Source organism: Oncorhynchus keta, chromosome 12, assembly GCF_023373465.1.
Source record: "Oncorhynchus keta strain PuntledgeMale-10-30-2019 chromosome 12, Oket_V2, whole genome shotgun sequence".
NCBI lineage: Eukaryota > Metazoa > Chordata > Actinopteri > Salmoniformes > Salmonidae > Oncorhynchus > Oncorhynchus keta.
The window spans coordinates 20,706,293-20,729,287 of record NC_068432.1 but is presented as its reverse complement, the minus strand read 5'-3'; the positions used below and the strand labels follow the sequence as shown (position 1 = coordinate 20,729,287).

The following is a 22,995-nucleotide window of genomic DNA, read 5'->3' as shown; positions in this document are numbered from 1 at the left end:
CAAGCAAAGAGGCACTGAGTTTGAAGGTAGTCCTTGAAATACAGTGGGGCAAAAAAATATTTAGTCAGCCACCAATTGTGCAAGTTCTCCCACTTCAAAAGATGAGAGGCCTGTAATATTCATCATAGACACACTTCAACTATGACAGACAAAATGAGAAAAATAAATCCAGAAAATCACATTGTAGGATTTTTAATGAATTTATTTGCAAATTATGGTTACAATTACAGGCCTCTGGGAGAACTTGCACAATTGGTGGCTGACTAAATACTTTTTTGCCCCACTGTACATCCACATGTACACCTCCAATTGACTCAAATGATGTCAATTAGCCTATCAGAAGCTTCTAAAGCCATGACATAATTTTCTGGAATTTTCTAAGCTGTTAAAAGGCACACTCAACTCAGTGTGTGTAAACTTTTGACCCACTGGAATTGTGATACAGTGAATTATAAGTGAAATAATCTGTCTGAAAACAATTGTTGGAAAAATTACTTGTGTCATACACAAAGTAGATGTCCCGATCGACTTGCCAGTTTGTTAACAAGAAATTTGTGGAGTGGTTGAAAATAATTTTAATGACTCAAACCTAAGTGTATGTAAACTTCCGACTTCAACTGTACATACACTGCCTTCACATTTTGTTGTGTTAAAGCCTACATTTAAAATGGATTACATTGAGGGGTTTTTTGTCACTGGCCAACACACAATACCCCGCAATGTCAAAGTGGAATTATGTTTTTTGAAATGTTTAAAAATAAATAGGAAATTAAAGCTGAATGTCTTGAGTGAATAAGTATTCAATCCATTTGTTATGACAAGCCTAAATAAGTTTAGGAGTAAACATTTCACAAAATAAGTTGCATGGACTGTTTGCAATAATGGTGTTTAACAGGATTTTTGAATGACTACATCTCTTACAGACAATCACACAATTGTCTGTAAGGTCTCTTACTCGAGAAGTGAATTTCAAAAACAGATTCGACCACAAAAACCAGTGAGGTTTTCCGATGCATCACAAAATAGGGCACCTATTGGTAGGATAGGTAAAAAAAAAAAAAAAATTAAAGCAGACATTGAATATCCCTTTGTCCATGGTGGTTATTAATTACACTTTGGATGGTGTTCAATACACCCAGTCACTACAAATATACAGTCGTCCTTCCTAACTCATTTGCCAGAGAGTGATTTCAACATGAGTCCAATGGTGAAAACTGATAGGCGAAAACTGAGGATGGATCAACAACATTAGTTATTCAACATTACTTAATTGACAGAGTGAAAAGAAGGAACCTGTACAGAATCAAATATTCTGAAACACTAATCCTTTTTCCAACAAGGCACTAAAGTAATACTAAATTAAATAAATTCACTTTTTGTCCTGAATTCAACGCAGTATGTTTGGGTAAATCTAATGCGACACATTACCGAGTACCACTCTCCATATTTTCAAGCATAGTGGTGGCTGCTTCATGTTATGGGTATGCTTGTAATCGTTAAGGACTGGTGAGTTTTTCAGGATAAATAAGAAATGAAATGGCGCTAAGCACAGGAAAAATCCTAGAGGGTAACCTGGATCAGTCTGCTTTCCACCAGACACTGTGAAATTAATTCAAATCAAATGTATTCATTACATCGGCTGATATCTCAGTGCTGTACAGAAACCCAGCCTAAAACCCCAAACAGCAAGCAGTTCAGGTGTAGAAGCATGGTGACTAGGAAAAACTCCATAGAAAGGCCAGAACCTAGGAAGAACCCTCGAGAGGAACCAGGCTATGAGGGGTGGCCAGCCTTCTTCTGGCTGTGCCGGGTGGAGATTATAACAGAACATGGCCAGGATATATTCAAATGTTCATAGATGACCAGCAGGGTCAAATAATCATAATCGCAGTGGTTGTCGAGGGTGCAGCAACTCAGGAGTAATTGTCAGCTGGCTTTTCATTGCCGATCATTCAGAGTATCTCTACCGCTCCTGCTGTCTCTATAAAGTTGAAAACAGCAGGTCCGGGACAGGTAGCACGTCCGGTGAACAGGTCAGGGTTCCATAGCCGCAGGCAGAACAGTTGAAACTGGAGCACAGCCAGGTAGACTGGGGACAGCAAGGAGTCATCAGGCCAGGTAGTCCTGAGGCATGGTCCTAGGGCTCAGGTCCTCAGAGAGAGAGAGAGAATACTTAAATTCACACAGGACACCGGATAAGACAGGAGAAATACTCTAGATATAACAGACTGACTCCTAGCCCCCCAACACATAAACTACTGCAGCATAAATACTGGCGGTTGAGACAGGAGGGGTCGGGAGACACTGTGGCCCGTCCGACAATACCCCCGGACAGGGCCAAACAGGCAGGATATAACCCCACCCACTTTGCCAAAGCACAGCCCCCACACCACTAGTGGGATATCTTCAACCACCAACTTACCATCCTGAGACAAGGCCGAGTATAGCCCACAATGATCTCCACCACGGCACAACCCAAGAGGGGGGCGCCAACCCAGACAGCAAGATCACGTCAGTGACTCAACCCACTCAAGTGACACACCCCTCCTAGGGACGGCATGGAAGAGCACCATTAAGCCAGTGACTCAGCCTCTGTAATAGGGTTCGAGGCAGAGAATCCCAGTGGAGAGGGGGGAACCGGCCAGGCAGAGACAGCAAGGTCGGTTCGTTGCTCCAGAGCCTTTCCGTTCACCTTCACACTCCTGGGCCAGACTACACTCAATCATATGACCCACCGAAGAGATGAGTCTTCAAAAAAGACTTAAAAGTTGAGAACGAGTGCGTCTTTCACATGAGTCGGCAGACCATTCCATAAAATGGAGCTCTGTAGGAGAAAGCACATCCTCCTTCTGTTTGCTTAGAAATTCTAGGGACAGTTAGGAGGCCTGTGTCTTGTGACCGTAGCGTACGTGTAGGTATGTACGGCAGGACCAAATCGGAAAGATAGGTAGGAGCAAGCCCATGTAATGCTTTGTAGGTAGCAGTAAAACCTTGAAATCAGCCCTTGCCTTAACAGGAAGCCAGTGTAGAGTAGCTAGCACTAGAGTAATATGATCACATTATTTGGTTCTAGTCAAGATTCTTGCAGCCGTGTTTAGCACTAACTGAAGTTTATTTAGTGCTTTTTCCGGGTAGCCGGAAAGTAGAGCATTGCTGTAGTCTAACCTAGATGTGACAAATGCATGGAGTAATTTTTCTGCATCATTTTTGGACAGAACGTTTCTGATTTTTGCAATGTTACGTAGATGGGAAAAAGCTGTCCTTGAAACAGTATTGATATGTTCGTCAAAAGAGAGATCAGGGTCCAGAGTAACGCCAGGGTCCTTCAGTTTTATTTGAGGCGACTGTACAACCATCAAGATTAATTGTCAGATTCAACAGAAGATCTCTTTGTTTCTTGGGATCTCTGTTTTGTCCAGGTTTAAAGGTAGAACATTTGCAGCCGCCCACTTCCTTATGTCTGAAACACAGGCTTCCAGCGAGGGCAATTTTGGGGCTTCATCATGTTTCATCGAAATGTACAGCTGTGTGTCATCTGCATAGCAGTGAAAGTTAACATTATGTTTCTGAATAACATCACCAAGAGGTAAATTATATAGTGAATACAGTAGTGGTCCTAAAATGGAACCTTGAGGAAAATCGTAATTTACAGTTGATTTGTCAGAGGACAAACCATCCACAGAGACAAACTGATATCTTTCCGACAGATAATATCTAAACCAGACCAGAACTTGTCCGTGTAGACCAATTTAGGTTTCCAATCTCTCCAAAAGAATGTGGTGATCGATGGTATCAAAAGCAGCACTAAGGTCTAGGAGCACGAGGACAGATGCAGAGCCTCGGTCTGACGCCATTAAAAGGTCATTTACCACCTTCACAAGTGCAGTCTCAGTGCTATGATGGGGTCTAAAACAAGACTGAAGCGTTTCGTATACATTGTTTGTCTTCAGGAAGGCAGTGAGTTGCTGCCCAACAGCTTTTTCTAAAATGTTTGAGAGGAATGGAAGATTCGATATAGGCCGATTTTAGTTTTTTATATTTTCTGGGTCAAGGTTTGGCTTTTTCAAGAGAGGCTTTATTACTGCCACTTTTAGTGAGTTTGGTACACATCCGGTGAAAAGAGAGCCGTTTATTATGTTCAACATAGGAGGGCCATGCACACAATTCACCTTTCAACAGGACAATAATCTAAAAAACTAGGCCAAATCTACACTGGAGTTGCTTACCAAGAAGACAGTGAATGTTCCTGAGTGGCCGAGTTATAGTTTTGACTTAAATCTACTTGAAAAGCTATGGTAAGACCTGAAAATGGTTGTCTAGCAATTATCAACCAATTTGACAGAGCTTGAAGAATTTCGAAAAGAATAATGGGCAACTGTTGCACAATCTACAGTAGGTGTGAAAAGCTCTTGGAGACTTACCAAAGAACGACTCACAGCTGTAATTGCTGCCAAAAGTGTTTCTACAAAGTATTGACTCGGGTGTAAATACTTATGTAAATAAGATATTTCAGTGTTTCATTTTAAATACATTTACTAAAATGTTTTTAAAATTATTTAGAAAACCCACTTTATCATTATGGGGTTTTGTGTGTAGATGAGTGAGCATTTGATCCACTTTGAATTGTCTAGCACGACAAAATGTGAGGGTATGAATACTTTTTGAGGACACAGTATATGCAGACTCACACACACACTTGAGCCGTTCCATAGAGGGCTTATAGTACTCTCTATCACCCCCCTTTCTGTGTGTGTCTTACACACACACTCGCTCTCAAGCTGTTCTATGGAGAGCCCATTCTCTCCCACACCCACTCCTGCCCAGTCTCCATCTTTAGCGGAGCAGACAGACTGGGTGTGTGTGTGTGTGTGTGTGTGTGTGTGTGTGTGTGTGTGTGTGTGTGTGTGTGTGTGTGTGTGTGTGTGTGTGTGTGTGTGTGTGTGTGTGTGTGTGTGTGTGTGTGTGTGTGTGTGTGTGTGTGTGTGTGTGTGTGTGTGTGTGTCCACAGAGCCCAGAGCTAGTTGAGCTGGTGCAGGCAGGGCCTCAGTCTCACCAGAGCTGTGCACATTAATAACATCAGCCTAGCACCATGACAGGCCCACAGAGAGAGGGGAGGGAGGAGTGGAGCGTAGGGGAGGGGGATTGAGAGGCGAGAGAGAGCGGGGGGAGGTGAGACGGGGAGAGAACAACAGAAGAGGATAGATGAGAGGAGGAAGAAGGAGATGATAGTAGGAGAGAGATGGAGGTAGTATATTAGAGTGTATCTGTTCGGAGAAGAGGGGGCTGTGTGTACAGTATGTGTATGTACACGAGTGATGGGAGGACAAATCCATACATATCGGGATATTATTTTAGATGATTTATTGTATCGTTTTGACATTGCAATATTATTTTTGCTCTAGTTGGCTGTACCGGCAGCAAAACTCTATTTTTCACTTGTTCTCCATCTTCTTTTTAGATAGGGCGCTGGTTTTGTTTTCAGCACTTTTCTTTCCATTACTGATCAAAACTTACTGATCAAAACTATTCTCATGGATCGCTCTCTTGTCCCTCTGCAGCAGACATATGGTCGGATCGCTATAAAATCACAATACCAAATCACAATATATATAAAATCATGAGATTGGCAATACATATCGTATCGGCACCTAAGTATCATGATAATATTGTACCTTGAGGCCCCTCACAATTCCCATCCCTGTCCATGTAATTTGTGAGAGTGTCTGTTTCTGCGTATCTGGGGATTTATGGGAGTTGAGCTCGGGATGCATGTCGACAGGCGCTCCAATGAGAAGCCACAAACCCTGATAGCAGTCAGCCCCATTTCTTCAACCGATAAACGTCAGGTTTGTTCACGCCTATCCCCCCAACCCGTCACACGCGGGTTGTGTTTGTGTCCCATCCAGATACCCGTGCAGTGCTGTGACATGGTCTCGGGCGCGCTGGCAATTGCCTTTGACGACGGTGGTCGTTTCTGCTCGGCCGGAGCCCCTTCGCTCCCTGGCGCCCTGATGTGTTGTGATTTCGCATCGTGCTAGGGGTGGGCCTTTTCTCTCTTGCTCAATTCTGTCTCCTATCTCTGCTTTGCTTACTCTTTCTCTCGGTCTCGCTCTCTCTCTCTCCTCTCTTTCTTACTGCTTTACTGCTCTCTGTCTGTCTCTCACTCGCTTTATGATATGCCACAGCCCATGTCCCTGCACTCATCACCATCACACCCAGAATGGCTTGCTGTCAGATGAGATATCCTCCTCTCCTTCTGCTTCTGCAGAACAGGGCCTGGCTAATGAACACCACACACACTTTTCCTCTAAGTTATTACATTAGGACTGGCGAGCCATCCCAAAAGAGCCTATTTATAGTGTTCTACAATGCTACGAAGGACGGCACAGGCGGACCTTGACAATATTGTTGCAAACCCCCACGGTGACACTGTAAGCAGAGCACCGGGGCTGGAGCAGTATAAACACAGCACTGGATTGATAGAGAGATTCAGCAGCAGAGCATGACAGGCCTGGCAGCAGAACACATTCTGTGGTGTGTGTTCGGTTTTACTATCCTTGTGGGGACCAGAAGTCTTCACAAGGTTAGTAAAACAAGGAACATTTGGACAAGATGGGACATTTTGCCGGTCCCCACAAAGAAAAAGGCTATTTTGGGTTTAGTGGTTAGGTTTAGGGTTAGGGTTACAATTAGGGTTAGGGGTTAAGGTTAGGTTTAGGGGTTAGGGATAATAGGATTTTGAATGTGAATCACTTGTTTGATCCCCACAAGGATAGTAAAACAAGTGTGTGTGTGTGTGTGTGTTGTAGCGCTAGCCGGACAGAACTGGAGCGTTTCACTCCAGATGTTAGCGAGAGTGCTATTTTGGGCGAGCACATCAGCGGGGCAACAATACTTTATCAGCACTATGCTATTTCTTCCCTCTGAAGACATGTTAATGTCTTGTTGTCTATGTCGGGAAGAATGGGGTCATATGGAGAGTTTGTATGTATGATATATCCCGTCCCATTCATGTCGCTGGACTTTGTAACCTGGCACATAGGAAAGCAATGGTTCAGGGTGTTTTGACCAAAATGTTACTTTACTAAATGTTACTTCCTGCATTGGTTGTGCTAGCTGTGTGGATGAGTGTTAAGGCTCAAGCAGTATCATTGTCTCCTGGGTCTGTGTGGTTCTTGTGGGTGGAAACTGTATTAAAAGCAGAGAGCAATATTGTGACGAGCAGCCCGGCCACAGCAGTGTGAAGAATGGCCACGTTATCATGGCCTTCTATTCTCCTCCCACACACACACACACACACACACACACACACACACACACACACACACACATTACACACACACAGAGCGAGAAGAACCAAGCCCCGGAGGCCATTTTGCCTCTCCAGTCGCAGAAAGGTTAAGCAACTCCACCAGAAGAGAGAGAGTAGTGAGTGAGTGAGCGAAGAAAACAAGAGAAGGGAGGAAAGCAAACATCTCCAAGCCGAAAGAAAGAGGGAGGAAAATGAAATTCTAATGGGCTAAATCTGTGAAATGTCGTGCTGGCCCAGGGGGATTGGGCTGGGAGAAAGGGGGCACAGGATATGAAGGGAAGAGATGGAGGGGGAGAGGGATAGTGGTGAAGAGGAAAGGATTACCAGAGACTCGTCCGGCCACAGAGCCTGACCGGAGGGGTTAACAGCTCATTTCTGACAGGCGTTGGTGATGGAAAGGTCAGAGGGGCAGAGAAGAGAGGGCCCCGGCTCCTAGTTCAGTCCAGAAAACACACACATACCTCCAGCACCGCTATAGGCGTCATCTGCACAACTTTGGTTCACTCTAGTTTAAGTCAGCTGAGGTGGTGACATTTTAATGTCAGCTATCCGGGTTCAAAATGCATCCAGGGTGAGCTCAACGGATTAAACCATATTCAGCACATTTGCATTGTTATGATTAAGCTTTTTGAATGAGTTGTAGAGTAATTGTGGAGCCCCCAACACCTTGACCTCCCAAAGTCGCTGGGAGTCTGTTCATCAAATCAAATCAAATCAAATCAAATCTGTTCATAACTTCATGACATTTGAGTTCCATATTCAACACTTGAGAGCTGTGAATTTAAACTTGAATCCAAACCCCTGAACTTGAACCTGTGGCCATTAGCTAATGTATTTTGAAGAGAGAAAGCTACCACTCTCTACTACTCAACCCCCCTGTCTGGGAGCCCCACCAGACGCCAAGGCAGGAAACCCTTCAGGAAAGGGGATATTGGAGGTTTTCAGGTGTGTCCCGCTGCTCACACTCCGTCCTTAAGGACTTCATTAATCAGCGTGTTTTCACAGCAGAGCCCATCTTAAGGCGCAGAGGGCAAACACCTTGGAGTGGATTCAAGAGGCCCAGGCCTCACCGGTCCTCTGTAGTTTGGGGTCAGGGCCAATACCATGTGAATACAGTTCACTGTGGCTCACTGTACACAGGGAAGGGAGATGTTTGTTCTCTCTCTCACTGTGGTCTTACTAAGGTTTTACCGCGATCAGGTAGTGGACTACTGTGTGGGGATGTTGTGGGTTCCCAGACCTCGGCACGGTTGCAGCCAAGGCAAGTTCCGTACAAAGTGCTGCCTGTCTGCTCCACATCCCTGAGTCTCAGCCTTAGATTCCTGATTATCAGGGATTCCTGATTTTCCGACATACTCATTTGCATTCTTCGGTTAGGGGGGGGATTGTGCATCGGTGCCATGACCACAGATCACACGCTGGTAATGCATATAATTTTCCCCTCTAAACCTAATCACTGATCCTCCACTCTGCGTTACAGCAGCATTTCCTTTCCCGAATTCTCAAATCCAGAGGTTTTTAATAATACTTTGCATCTGTACCTTGATTGAACTATGACATTCCAAAGCTTTTTGGGTTGCATTAGTATCAAGAGCAGCACACACTGTTTATACCTGGCTATCTAGTTAATATCTCAATACCGACTGGTTGGGAAAGCTTTTCCCTTATATTTCTCTCCAGCAGCTTTTCCAATTGGATTGTGTTGTCCAAATGCAGAATGTTTTGAACAGTGGAGGAGAGGTAATGTTATATGATTTGAACTGCAGCCAGGTGGTTGTATTGGCCCATGTGTGTCGTTTCCATCCACAACACTATTTGTTTATTGCCCTATATCTCAATCAGCAGTATCGGTACGGCATTGCAATGTTTTATAGAAGCAGTTGATCTCCAGTGTATTATTAATAACAATGCATCTCAATGATAATCCCCGCTCATTACAAATATGCCGTGCACTTAAAATGTGACGCGAAACCCAATTTACATCATTTAAAAGCATTTAAATGTTATTATCTGTAATTAGATGTTGCCATTAAATTAAGCATGGCAACATTTGGCTCCACTCGGCGTGCCAGCGGTGCCACAGCCTGAGCCTGCATAATTGTAAGGGGGCCCACTGAGAGGAGACCGTTATCTGGAGCCCTGCAATTCTGACTGGCTAGGGTAATTAAAAAAGAACAAGGGTAGAAGTACCACCGTCGTCCCAACAAACACTCTCACACACTTGCAATTGGCTGGAGTTAATTTAACACCTGTTCCCCTATTGCCGAAAAGTGAATATCAATGTCAAATTCAAACGTGCACGTTCAGTTCGGACTCTAGTAAATCCTATTGAGTCACTATGAACACCAGTCCAGTGGCTGGCGGAGGAGCATAAAGTGGGGGATAATACTAACCCTCGGAGCGTCCCTTTAACCCTGGGGTTAAGCATGGAGAGATGTGAATAAACACCGAAGCCGAAAGCCATTTGTGAGCTTGAGCCCGGCGCTAAACATAATGGAAAAATATGATATGAGATCAGTGTGTATTAAGACGATATTAGTGTAATCCCTCTGTTTTACGGCAGGGCTTGTCCACATGGCTCAGGAAGGGACCCAGTGGCAGGGTGGGAGACTGCAGGATTAGAGTGTAATTGAGAGGGGCTTAATGGGACAGGCCAGGGGGAAAGGCAACAAGCAGCAAGCCAACTCTGGAGGATGGCCCGCGCTCTCTCATATACACAGACACACACACACACACACACACACACACACACACACACACACACACACACAGTAGGAACATATTGCACAGTAAGAATCCAGTCATGGATGTAAATATACATTGTATACATGTATACACAATTGTGTGGAAATGCACCTACAGAACGTTACAGGGCATGCAAACACTCAGTCCCACTCGTGATCACTTATCTTGTTGCTTGTGTGCCAAGCCTATTGTTGTTTGCCTCCTTGTTGATTGCGTGCCTCTTCTTCCTGCAGGGCCAATGAGATTGAGGTGGTGATGTCAGACCTAGAGAGAGCCAATCAGGTGAGTTCCTGGCTGTTTTTAACACCTCTTCACAACCATCCTATCAAAGGATTCAAACAGACATACTACTCTTACACCCTTTGGCCTTAGTTTCAATGTATCTGAATAAGCGGCTTGATACATGAGTTGCTCTGTTTCAAATGCATTCCAAATGTTGTTCCACAAAGTATGTAACATACTGAAGTATGAGATAAATATCATATGAGAAAGGAAATATATCTAAGTGAAACTAGCCTCTTGAATAACAATGAAGGCACACAAAGACTGCACTATTAGAGGCTCTGCAGTGTGACTAATCTGGCGTTGCCTCTTTCTTTGGCTTCCTTTAATGTATTTCTCCACGTTTTTCGCCCAGACACATCACGGTGGTGATTAGACATTATTTACACTGAGACGACCCTTTGATATCAGCCAAGAAGTCAAGGCAAGATAATGCGCGGCAGTGTAATTACTCTATATGGGCTTTGGGTCTGCAGTTGAAAACTATCGCCGTAGCCGTTACCATGTGATCTTGTTTATATCAGATTAGTTAGAATGTGAACGCGTTCCGTTTGTGTGTGTCATCCAAGCAGGTTGGCATGGAGTTAATGTTGACTGCTGGAGACCAGGGACTGATTCACAAGACTGCAATTATTTCCTTAACTATAGACTTATGAAGACAGTTAAGCAAAGTTGCTATTCCTCAAAAAGGTTATTGGAAATGTTCTTGCATTATTTCTTATGTTTCCAATTAAGTACAAAGTTCAGAAGAAATTAGATTCTTGAAAATGAAGTTAATGGATTTCTTCTTGGAAATGTTCTTAATTCCAAGATGGCTAAACCCTCATCTTAAACTCAGGGCAATGAGAGACTAAGATAATAAAAGCAATTGAACATGTTTCATTCACTCACACACTTCATCTGAAAGTTTCAGAATTGATCATTTTAAACCCAAAACATTTTTTAGAGCAGTATAATATCAGTAAGAAATATGCTAACATGATTGCTAGCTAGATAGCAAGCTAGATTGGAAGCCTAGAAAAATTATCTGAAGAAGATAGTTAAGAATTTCGTAAGAAAATATTTGTAAGAAAAACCATCTTAAAACATTTTTGAGGAGTTGTACTTACGAACTATCTTTTTAAGAATGAAAAAAAAAAAACATTTGTGTTTTGAAATGTTTTGTGAGTCTTGGCCCAGGTAGCCCAAGCCAGTCACTGATGTTGATCTATTAGCTCAGTTGGTGAGGTGATTAGTTGTCAGGTGACATGGTTGGAACAAAACCCTGCAGTACCTGAAACACTCCAGCACCAGGATTTCCTTTTGGTACAGGTGAGTCTTTACTTAGCAGGGCTAACTCAGTCATTTTCAACTGTAGCCCACTATGACATGCCAGTTATGGCATGCCCGCCCTTCACAAGACAGATGAGGGCCCCATCCCGCAGTACAGAGCAGAGCAGTACGGTGTCGTGCCGTCAGCTGTACCACTCTGGGCGCGTGTCTCCCCTTATCAGCTGTCATGCTCCCGTTCTTCTCCTCACCCGTCTGTGGATCCGCACTGTGTGTCTGTGTGTGCACACGCACTCGCTGTCACTTTGTTCTTGTAATCACCCGTCTCATCCGCCTCGGCGCAGCAGACACACACTCCTCATATCTGCTATCAGAGAGACAGAGTGGTGGTGGGGTGGGGGGATCGCTGGTGTCAGCCTTCTACAGACGACACTTCATTCACTCTCCTCCCAATGACTGGGCAAGTTGCAGTGCCATTCCATCACGCTATAAATGGTGTTACAAGCACTTCCAATCATGGTCACGTAGCTGTGTATCAGTGTATATGCGAGAGACAATGGAAGAGAAACATGTTTCTGTAGTGCACACTGTTAAATGGTATTGTTTGAAAGTATATTTATAATGTATGGGTATCTGTTTTCATCACATTTCAATATACATTAGTCTACGCCTACACTTAAAAGTAAAATCTCCCTGAAGGTTTTACTGTGTGTCTGCTGACCTTGTTTTTCTCTGGCTACCACGTAATTAAAATGAGCCCGCTGATTAGAATTTGTAAATAGAATCACCCAAAACAATTATTTGTCATTATATTAAATGGCGCCCTCATTACCAAACTTTTGGAATAACTTAGCCGCCTGAAAAATGTTAAATCTCCATAATTCCATAAAGATGAAGGCTTTAGCGCCTGAGATATCTAAAGGTTGAATGTTTAAGCACCTTCAACATGTAATGAGCCATTAGGATGCCTTGTGTTCTTCTCCCCCTTGTCTTCTTTTGTGGGTCAGAGATTGTCTGATGGAGGGGGGTATGCATGTATTACACAACCATGACAGAGAAATCGCTGTGGGTCTAAATTCTGTACTTACTGTTCTATCTTGGAACTGGAGACGTGTGTGTGTGTGTGTGTGTGTGTGTGTGTGTGTGTGTGTGTGTGTGTGTGTGTGTGTGTGTGTGTGTGTGTGTGTGTGTGTGTGTGTGTGTGTGTGTGTGTGTGTGTGTGTGTGTGTGTGTGTGTGTGTGTGTGTGTGTGCAATCCAAACTGTAGCACAAATCATAAATAAATGTCTATCAAACAAATATGTAGGTTGTATTAGCAGATCTCAACTTTAGATTTGGTCCTTGAAGAATGGCTTGAGACCTACAGTGTTGTATCTTATGGTTGTCTATAGACTGCACTTGACAGAGAATGGTGGGATAGTGAGGAAACTTGACTCTCTCTCTCCTTCAGAGAGCGGATGTAGCGGAGAGGGAAGCAGAGGCTCTTCGGGAACAGCTGACATCCGCCAACAAGTCTCTCCAGCTTGCCACACAGATCCAGAAGGCCCCTGACATGGAGCAAGCCTTGGAGGTTCTGTCACGTTCCAGTCTGGAGGTGGAGCTGAACGCAAAGGAGCGGGAGGTACTGCACTTGGCTGAGGACGTGCAGAGACTGCAGGCCAGCCTGGCCAACGTCCGTGAGAACTCGGCCTCGCAAATCAGCCAGCTGGAGCAGCAGCTCAGCACCAAGGAGAGCTCACTCAAGGTCAGACCTGTCACACCACCTCCAGGGGTCCTGGTTATTCCCATAACACTTAGGGCCCTGGTTAGTCCCATAACACTTAGGACCCTGGTTAGTCCCATAACTCTGAGGGGCCTGGTTAGTCTCATAACTCTGAGGGGCCTGGTTAGTCTCATAACTCTGAGGGGCCTGGTTAGTCTCATAACTCTGAGGGGCCTGGTTAGTCCCATAACACTGAGGACCCTGGTTATTCCCATAACACTGAGGGCCCGGTTATTCCCATAACACTGAGGGCCCTGGTTATTCCCATAACACTGAGGGCCCGGTTATTCCCATAACACTGAGGGCCCTGGTTAGTCCCATAACACTGAGGACCCTGGTTATTCCCATAACACTGAGGGCCCGGTTATTCCCATAACACTGAGGGCCCTGGTTAGTCCCATAACACTTTGGGCCCTGGTTAACCCGTATATTAGCCAGTTATGAAGAGTAGGCCTAACCACACTGTGTGCCATGGTAAGAAAAGCTGCAGTTGTCAGTAGTACTTTATAATGCGTCCATGTGCATCCCGTTAATGCATTTGGATATTGTGTACAAGATAAGCTCTACCTTTCAGCTTGAACTCAGAAAAACAGTCATTTACAAATGAAACATGTCAGGACCCTCTGACTAATGCATAGCCCTGAACCCTCTCTCCCTAAACGTCACAGTGGTTTTACTGAACTCTGCAGGGCACCTCACACAAGACTCTACATTTAGGACTTGACTGACACGTCTTTGTATCCATGGAGACTGAACAGACATGTCATGCACAGTGAGCTTTATGCACAGAGACTGTAGAGCAGGGGTTGGCAACAGGCGGCCCGTGGGCCAAAACCGGCCTCAGAGTGATTTATTTTTGATATATACAATTAGGACTTTTGTAGTTGCCTACCTCTGCTGTAGAGCTTCTCTATTGGAATTTGTCGCGACAAGTGTAGCTGCACGGTGATGTGTTTTTAGAGACTGCAGAAAGACAAATGAGTAGAGTTGTTATGTACATGTTCCAATGCACTGAGCTATCTACAATGTGCACATGCTAATACACTGGGACTCCTCGAACTTATTCTACATTTACATTTGAGTTATTTAGCAGACTCTCTTATACAGAGCGACTGTCTGTCTCACCTAAGATAACTAGGTGACACAGCCACATCACAGTTGTAGTACATTTCTCCTCAATAAAGAAGTCAGCAAAGTCGGTGCTAGTAGGAAAAGACAAGTGCTAGTTTTTTTTGTTTGTTGGGGGGGGTAAGATACTCTTTGAAGAGTATACATTGACTCCCCAAATGTTTGCTTCCCCATGCATTGGTCCTCGCTACTTTGAGAGTAACGAAGTGTCTCTCTCTCCACTCAGCAACTGGAGGAGAAACTGCAGGAGCAGGCAGACTACGAAGGCATCAAGAAAGAGCTCAGGTTAATTCATTTTCCCTCTGTCTGCCTTTCCTCCCCTCAGCCACAGGCGTCAGTTCAATAAACCATACAAATTAACCAGGATAAATTCATTCCGAGCCTAAACTTGTGATGACACCGGTGCAAGTATGTAAGACGTGGCTTCGTCCAAGGTCGGGTCGGTACGGATTCACTCTAAAGCCATTTGGACACTCTGCCAAACCACCCTCAAGACTATCATTAACCTTTAGATTTAGCCCTTGAATGTGGATGCGTAGAGTCCGAGTATTATTGGCTAAGCACTGGTAGTGCTTATCAGAGAAGCTAGTTTGATAGGACAGTGGGCCTTTACGTTCAACCTCTGTTTGCCAGTGCTTTCTTATCTGACTTGGATGTTTTGGGTTCTGGAGATGGGATGCTAACATGGCTGTGCTGTAGACTCATTAAAGGGGTATGTACTGGGATGCTAACATGGCTGTGCTGTAGACTCATTAAAGGGGTATGTACTGGGATGCTAACATGGCTGTGCTGTAGACTCATTAAAGGGGTATGTACTGGGATGCTAACATGGCTGTGCTGTAGACTCATTAAAGGGGTATGTACTGGGATGCTAACATGGCTGTGCTGTAGACTCATTAAAGGGGTATGTACTGGGATGCTAACATGGCTGTGCTGTAGACTCATTAAAGGGGTATGTACTGGGATGCTAACATGGCTGTGCTGTAGACTCATTAAAGGGGTATGTACTGGGATGCTAACATGGCTGTGCTGTAGACTCATTAAAGGGGTATGTACTGGGATGCTAACATGGCTGTGCTGTAGACTCATTAAAGGGGTATGTACTGGGATGCTTTCTCCCCACATGTGGGTTTATTGACATGGTCTTGTTTCTTTTAAAAGTAGAGCTACTTTTAAAGGTAACTCTTTTGAAACTATTGATTGCAGTTGGGAAATATATTGTGTACGGTAGCTCAGTAAATTACATTTGTTAATATAAAAAAGGTTGAATAAACCAAGGAAATCTGTTATGCTAAATGTCATTTTTAATCTTCACTCATTAACAACATTCATGTCCGTGGCTTGTATAAGCTCTAGCGTTTCTGGTCTGGCATCGCAAGACGGTGAACAGTTTCTTCCGTTGTTTGGTGTTGTGCTGTGTGTTATCTCGGTCCAAGCCAGTAACAAGAAGGCTGACAATGTTAAGTTTGGCAGATAAGATAATTGCCCATGTTTAGGGAACTGGGGCGTTGTCTTGCCAGGATTTAACAATCTCCGCTCATCTGAGAAAGGGGCCGTCTGGACATTAATTTGGTAACTGGATTTTCAAGCATTATTTTCCCAATTGGAAGAAATCATAAAGGTAGTATCAGTGAATGGTTCTGTTTGTGAGAGTTTTTCGAGCCACTATGATGGTCAGCCAAAGAGCGGTTTGTGTGAATTTGTATTGATATCCCGCCTGGAATCCCAAAGGGAAGCATTCCTCTCCTAATAGACCAAAGTGTCTTTATTTGCCTCCCAACCTTTTCATAGACGCTTTTTCCTTTTATAGATAATATCGCCTGGAATCCAATTGGCACCCAGCACATGATTGAATAACCCATTTTAATTACTATGATTGGCTCTAAGGATTTCATTGCATTATCAGATTTCAATGGTCAGAGAGGAGTGAAGGACTTGTATTGAGCCGACTCTCTTTGTGACGTATCGCTTTGCCTCTGCCTGCCGCTGATTTAGATATTCTCTGGGGCTGGTAGCAGATATATTTCAGTCCTATGGTGCTGTGTCTATTTGTGATCTCCTTTTTGTAGTGGGTGCAGTAATCAAGTGGTCCATTTTCCCTTGTTTGCTTTACAGTTTCCGCAAGTCAGTAGAGTTCGGCTCTTCAAACTACTCTTCAGCACAGGTATGGAGGCTGAATGTTGCATTTGAGTTGGATTTGAACAATATTTAGACAGTATATCTTATCAAAACAATGTTTAACAATGTACTCTGTGTCAGGACTCTAAGAAGCCTCTGGAGTTGTTGTTGGAGAAGAGTCGAGGCCTGCATTCTGAGAGCTCCTCCCTGCGCCTGAACAACAGTGAGCTGAGTAGTGAGTCCTTCAAGCCACCAACACACGCATACACGGACACACGCATACACGGACACGCGCATACACGGACACGCGCATACACGGACACGAGCATACACGGACACGCGCATACACGGACACGCGCATACACGGACACGCGCATACACGGACACGCGCATACACGGACACGCGCATACACGGACACGCGCATACACGGACACGCGCATACACGGACACGCGCATACACGGACACGCGCATACACGGACACGCGCATACACGGACACGCGCATACACGGACACGCGCATACACGGACACGCGCATACACGGACACGCGCATACACGGACACGCGCATACACGGACACGCACATACACAGACGTGTATAGGATTTATGAAGGTGACTTATCAATCAGACATCTGCTGTGGACTATGTAGTTTCTTTGCAACCTGGGAACTTGCCAACTGACGTTAGTGTTCCCTGTTAGTGAGCATTTCTACTTTGCCAAGATAATCCATCCACCTGACAGGTGTTGCATATCAAGAAGATGATTAAACTGCATGATCATTACACAGGTGCACCTTATGCTGGGGACAATAAAAGGCCACTCTAAAATGTGCAGTTTTGTCACACAATGATGTCTCCAAGTTTTGAGGGAGCGTGCAATTGTCCACGAGAGCTGTTGCCAGATAATTTAATGTTTATTTCTCTACCATAAGCGAACTCCAACCATCGTTTTATAGAATTTGGCAGTACGTCCAACCGGCCTCACAACCGCAGACCATGTGTAACCACGCCAGCCTAGGACCTCCACATCCGGCTTCTTCATCACCTGGAAAGCTGATGAAACTGAGTAGTATTTTGTGGAGAAAAAATCATTCTGATTGGCTGGGCCTGGCTACCAAGAGGGTGGGCCTTCCCACAGCTGCACCCCTGCCCAGTCATGTGAAATCCATAGATTAGGGCCTAATTTATTTATTTAAATTGACTGATTTCCTTATGAACTGTAACTCCGTTGAAATTGTTGCATGTTGCGTTTATTTTTTTGTTCAGTATATTTTGAAAGATGAGACGTTGAGGATTATAATAACTACCTCTTTGATGTCATATAAGCAAGCCAAACACGCGTGAATCCAAATGTGCACTTAACAATTTCATATCACAAAACTCCTATCATATACAGTATCAATGTTTATGATCACTATGTTTGATGTACAGTTACAAGATGACATGGCATCATACCCAGAATGAGCCTATGTTCGACTATTGTGAAGACAATTCGCTGCGGCACACACACCTGAATGCACTCATCACTCATTTCTATTCGTTACAAAATTACAATCTGTTTCCCTAAATTTCATTGTGAAAGCCTAACACTGTAATATCGTATTTTATAACTTAGCTAGTCAGGTTGGCAATAGAACAAGCCTTCACATGATGACCACCTGACCCAGATTGCGATTTATAATGGACCGTGTGCAACAACAGTAATTGTGTGATGGCGGGGATGCCAGGTTGTTTTCCAACCAAAACAACTAAGTGTGCTTGATCTAGATACCCTCAACGGCACAACTAGGAGAGCTAAATAGTACACCTTATAGTTGAAGACTCTTCTTTGAGTCATCAAAGTGCATTGACACCAGTTCCCTTTGTCTTTTTGTTGTTGTCTTACTTATGTTGCACCGACCCCAGATGTTACTGAATGTATCCAGAGCATTTTCAGATTTTGATATTAACAAATGCGGTGCAAAAGTACAGTAAATGTAAAATGTGCATCATATCAACAGTGTGATGTCTGGATATAGTCTTGTCTGGTGAACGCAAATCATTTCCCCATGATCTCCAAATTGTTCCTTTTCACTTTCTACCAGGGTTATGCATTTCATATTTATTCTGTAAAAAAACATTTAAATTAGCCCTATAGGCCAATTTCCACAAGTGTAAAGGGTTAACCAGTATCAGAACAGCCAATCAGATTTCAGCAGTTTTTTTCTTTGTGATATACATGTAGACACAACCACAAAGTCAATTCCTGGTGTGAACTGCTCTCTGTCAAGGTCTTATTCAAAGGCTGGTACAGAACAGGCCCGTAAGCACTGATAGAGTTGTTTACAAAGAGATGGCTGATGTTTTGTTGAACTCATTGAGCCTAATTCAGTGATACACAGAGCCCTAGTTTTCCACCTGTGATCTGTGATCCCTTATCGTCCTCTCTTGTCACGACATGCCAGCTCTTTGAACCGCATACCCCATATTCAGTGGCCTTACACAGACCCATAGACGTACACTCATAAACACACAAACTCACAAACTTAATGGCTTTTTTTCATCTGTAAATCTCCTTGTCTACAATCCTGAGACTGAAGGATATCTGTCACAAAGAGCTTTTTGATAGTGTACACATTGTCTGAGCTGAAGTTACCCCAGACCAGACTGTAATGGGGAGAAAAAGTACATCATTAGCCTTCATGGGCCTGTGCCTCTGTGTGTGCGCCAGGGTGCTTCAAACTTAAAAGGACACACAGTCCTTTTGTTTCTTTACTCTGTCAGTCACCTAGAGGGGTTATAGACAGGAAGTCCAGTAGTCAAACAGGAAGTAGCGCCAGCTATCTCCGCCAGCAAAAGAAGAGACTGTTAGACTCAATGGAAAGATGGTTTTCTCTCTTGGAGCTTTTTCTTTTCTACAAGTATAGAGACACACTTCTAAAGAATGTGTCAACTGTTTCCATTGGCACACTCCCACGTTTGATACAAAGAAAAAAAAAATATCTGTCTGGCCCGTTAATGTATAATAGATTTGAATTGAAGGGTTCGATGCAGACAGTCTGCTCACACCATTACGATTGAAGTGCTGCTGCTTCCTCAGCGCGGTACTCGTCTTGTCTGGATTCTCGATTTATCTCATTCAGAGAATCAGCCCTTTAAACAGGGGGATTTGAGAGATACTGTAACATTTTCTGTAATACATTTCAACAGGATCACTTTTTGAAGTTCCTTGTTATCTCCATTTCTCTAAACGCCTTGACTTTACATCTGCTACCCAACTGCTTAGACTCTGGGGATGAAAAGATCGGGGACTTGTAGGTCCTTCGTGTGCAATACCAACCTTTTGGTACTAGTTTTACACCTGCTGGTGATCCGTTTGCCTTTTTTCAGTTGAAGTAAAATACACTTTGGAGAGCTTTCGCTTTCTGTTCTGTTTACCTCATTATTCTCTCTTAAAATCTCTCCCTAAAGTTTATTTTACCCTGAACTCCAAGATTTGACCTCTCCAAAAAATGACCTAACCACACCACAGGCTATGGGGTCTCTAACCACACCACAGGCTATGGGGTCTCTAACCACACCACAGGCTATGGGGTCTCTAACCACACCACAGGCTAGGGGTCTCTAACCACACCACAGGCTAGGTGGTCTCTAACCACACCACAGGCTATGGGGTCTCTAACCACACCACAGGCTATGGGGTCTCTAACCACACCACAGGCTATGGGGTCTCTAACCACACCACAGGCTATGGGGTCTCTAACCACACCACAGGCTATGGGGTCTCTAACCACACCACAGGCTATGGGGTCTCTAACCACACCACAGGCTAGGGGTCTCTAACCACACCACAGGCTAGGGGTCTCTAACCACACCACAGGCTAGGGGGTCTCTAACCACACCACAGGCTATGGGGTCTCTAACCACACCACAGGCTATGGGGTCTCTAACCACACCACAGGCTATGGGGTCTCTAACCACACCACAGGCTAGGGGTCTCTAACCACACCACAGGCTAGGGGTCTCTAACCACACCACAGGCTAGGGGGTCTCTAACCACACCACAGGCTATGGGGTCTCTAACTAGACAAACAGGTACCGACCCCTGCTTGTGTTTGGAGGCTACATCTCTTCTTTACGGGTTAAGGTCAGTTTGCTTGCTTCCCAGGGCTGTTTGGGTAGTGCATCTGTGACAACACAGATTGCAGTTGCGTGTTGGGGGGCGGGGGTAGTGGAGGGCAGAGTGCAGCCCACCCTGGGCGAGGAGAAGGGGGCCACTGGAGGTCAGACGCTGGTGGAGACAAAGTGATCCAGTATGCTAATGAAGCCCCGTTAGTCTCTCCTACCAATGTGCTCTTTACCACTCGGTCTCTCTGGAAATGTCATCCCAATTGGCTTAAGGGTCTCCTCCCTCCCCCGCCCTCGAAAATGAAGCATTTCATTTGTATTCCTAATGGGATCTCTCGTTGTCCTACCAGATCATGTCTGTGAAACCAAAGATGCTGTTTGGATACAGGTCGGACCGGCATCTTACTTGGTTACTACCCAATATGATTTTGGATTAATTAATGTTAATGATTGTAACATGTTATCAGTTTCATGAGAATAACTAAATGCCTGATGATCATGGTCTCTTTTGCAATGGTGTTGGGCCTATGGCTATACCTGACATTAATCAAAGCGCACAAGGAAAAGTACGTGAAGAGCAATTATTGCTTGGCAGCCATTGTTTATCATTGCTGTATAGTAAATTTTGCTCCACATTTATGTATTTTTATTTTAACCCCCTTTTCTCCCCAATTTCGTGGTATCCAATTGTTAGTAGTTACTATCTTGTCTCATCGCTACAACTCCCGTACGGCCTCGGGAGAGACGAAGGTCTTAACACAGCGCGCATCCAACCCGGAAGCCAGCACCAATGTGTCGGAGGAAACACTGTGCACCTGGTTAGCGTGCACTGCGCCCGGCCCGCCACAGGAGTCGCTGGTGCGCGATGAGACAATGATATCCCTCCTGGCCCGACGCTAGGCCAATTGTGCGTTGCCCCACAGACCTCCCGGTCGTGGCCGGCTGCGACAGAGCCTGGGCGCGAACCCAGGGTCTCTGGTGGCACAGCTAGCACTGCAATGTGCCTTAGACCCCTGCGCCACCCGGAAGGCCCCTGTCCCCACATTCTGATGAACACACCACAGGCACACACACCACTGAGGATAACCCACCATGAAATATGCGAATCCCAACTCTACCTTTAGTGAGTGGTGGCCTGGAGATGGTGAGATGCAGGGGCAGGTTAAAGGAGGGTAGGCAGGTACACAGCAGGTAAGCTAGGCACCTTTGCATGTGTCCATATCCTGGGACATGTCTGCCAGATGCTTCCCTTCACTACTGCTCAGTGTCCCTTTCCACAGCCAGAAGCCCAACTGGAAAATACACACACTCCATCAGTGCCTCTCCACTCTAATGTTATGCTACTCCACTGGAGTACACTGCACCCCCCAGTCTAGATATTTTGTTTTTATTTTGGACTTTGTTGATGCCACATGATGTATTGATCTGTGTCATGTTTTGTCTGGCTACACAGGTTTGAGAGAGCGAAAGGTCAAAGAGTCATCAGAGGGACAACAGCGTCTCTGCACCACACCCATGGGCACCAACTTGAAAGGCTCCCCTCCCCCTCCCTCCTCTCAGCTCCTCCTGCGCACTGGCTCAGGTGGTTCCTCCGACACCACCCCTGTCACTGCCGCCAATGGCACACACCACTTCTCGCCCACGAGTGGCGGGCTAGGTGGGCAGGACTTCTTCAGCCCCTCCTCTCTGGCGTCGGCGGGCACCGCTTTCCCCCTGGGGGGCAAGGTGGTGCTCAACTCCCTGCTGCAGCGCCAGCTCATGCAGACCTTTTACTCCAAAGCCCTGCAGGACTCCGTGTCCGCCTCCGGCCAGGCCCTGCTCTTCTCCCCTTCCAACTACCCCACCCATAACTCCCTTTCAGCCAGCCCCCTACCACCCCATCAGTCTTTGCAGTCGCAATCCCAGAACCCGTCAGCGGGCAGCCCGGATGTCAACGGCCTCGCCCCCTCGCCCAGCCAGTCAGAAGGGGCGGGGAGCATCTCTGAAGGCGAAGACATGGACACGTCTGAGATAGCGCGTCAGGTCAAGGAGCAGCTGATCAAGCACAACATTGGGCAGAGGATCTTCGGCCACTACGTGCTGGGGTTGTCCCAGGGCTCGGTCAGTGAGATACTGGCCAGGCCCAAACCCTGGAACAAGCTCACCATCCGGGGCAAGGAGCCCTTCCACAAGATGAGGCAGTTCCTGTCCGACGAGCAGAACATTCTGGCACTGCGCAGCATCCAGGGGAGGCAGAGAGGTGAGACTGACAGAAATGTATACACACACTTCA

The 22,995-nt window shown here is 45.2% G+C and overlaps 1 protein-coding gene and 1 long non-coding RNA gene across 7 annotated transcripts in view; one reads left to right on the top strand and one right to left on the bottom strand.

Annotated features, from left to right (window-relative positions):
- The window catches only part of LOC127906297 (uncharacterized), a 287,067-nt gene that overhangs the window by 76,701 nt on the left and 187,371 nt on the right, over positions 1-22,995 (bottom strand). The window lies entirely within an intron of this gene.
- LOC118391779 (homeobox protein cut-like 1) overlaps positions 1-22,995 on the top strand; it is a 265,235-nt gene that overhangs the window by 202,918 nt on the left and 39,322 nt on the right. For 5 of the 6 annotated variants that reach the window (XM_052457829.1, XM_052457827.1, XM_052457828.1 and 2 more), the window contains exons 9-14: positions 10,291-10,339; positions 13,059-13,352; positions 14,725-14,783; positions 16,614-16,662; positions 16,758-16,851; positions 22,177-22,962. In XM_052457829.1, the coding sequence (XP_052313789.1) occupies positions 10,291-10,339; positions 13,059-13,352; positions 14,725-14,783; positions 16,614-16,662; positions 16,758-16,851; positions 22,177-22,962 (1,331 nt within the window). The remainder of the gene's footprint in view (positions 1-10,290; positions 10,340-13,058; positions 13,353-14,724; positions 14,784-16,613; positions 16,663-16,757; positions 16,852-22,176; positions 22,963-22,995) is intronic. The other variant, XM_052457826.1, reaches the window with a different exon arrangement.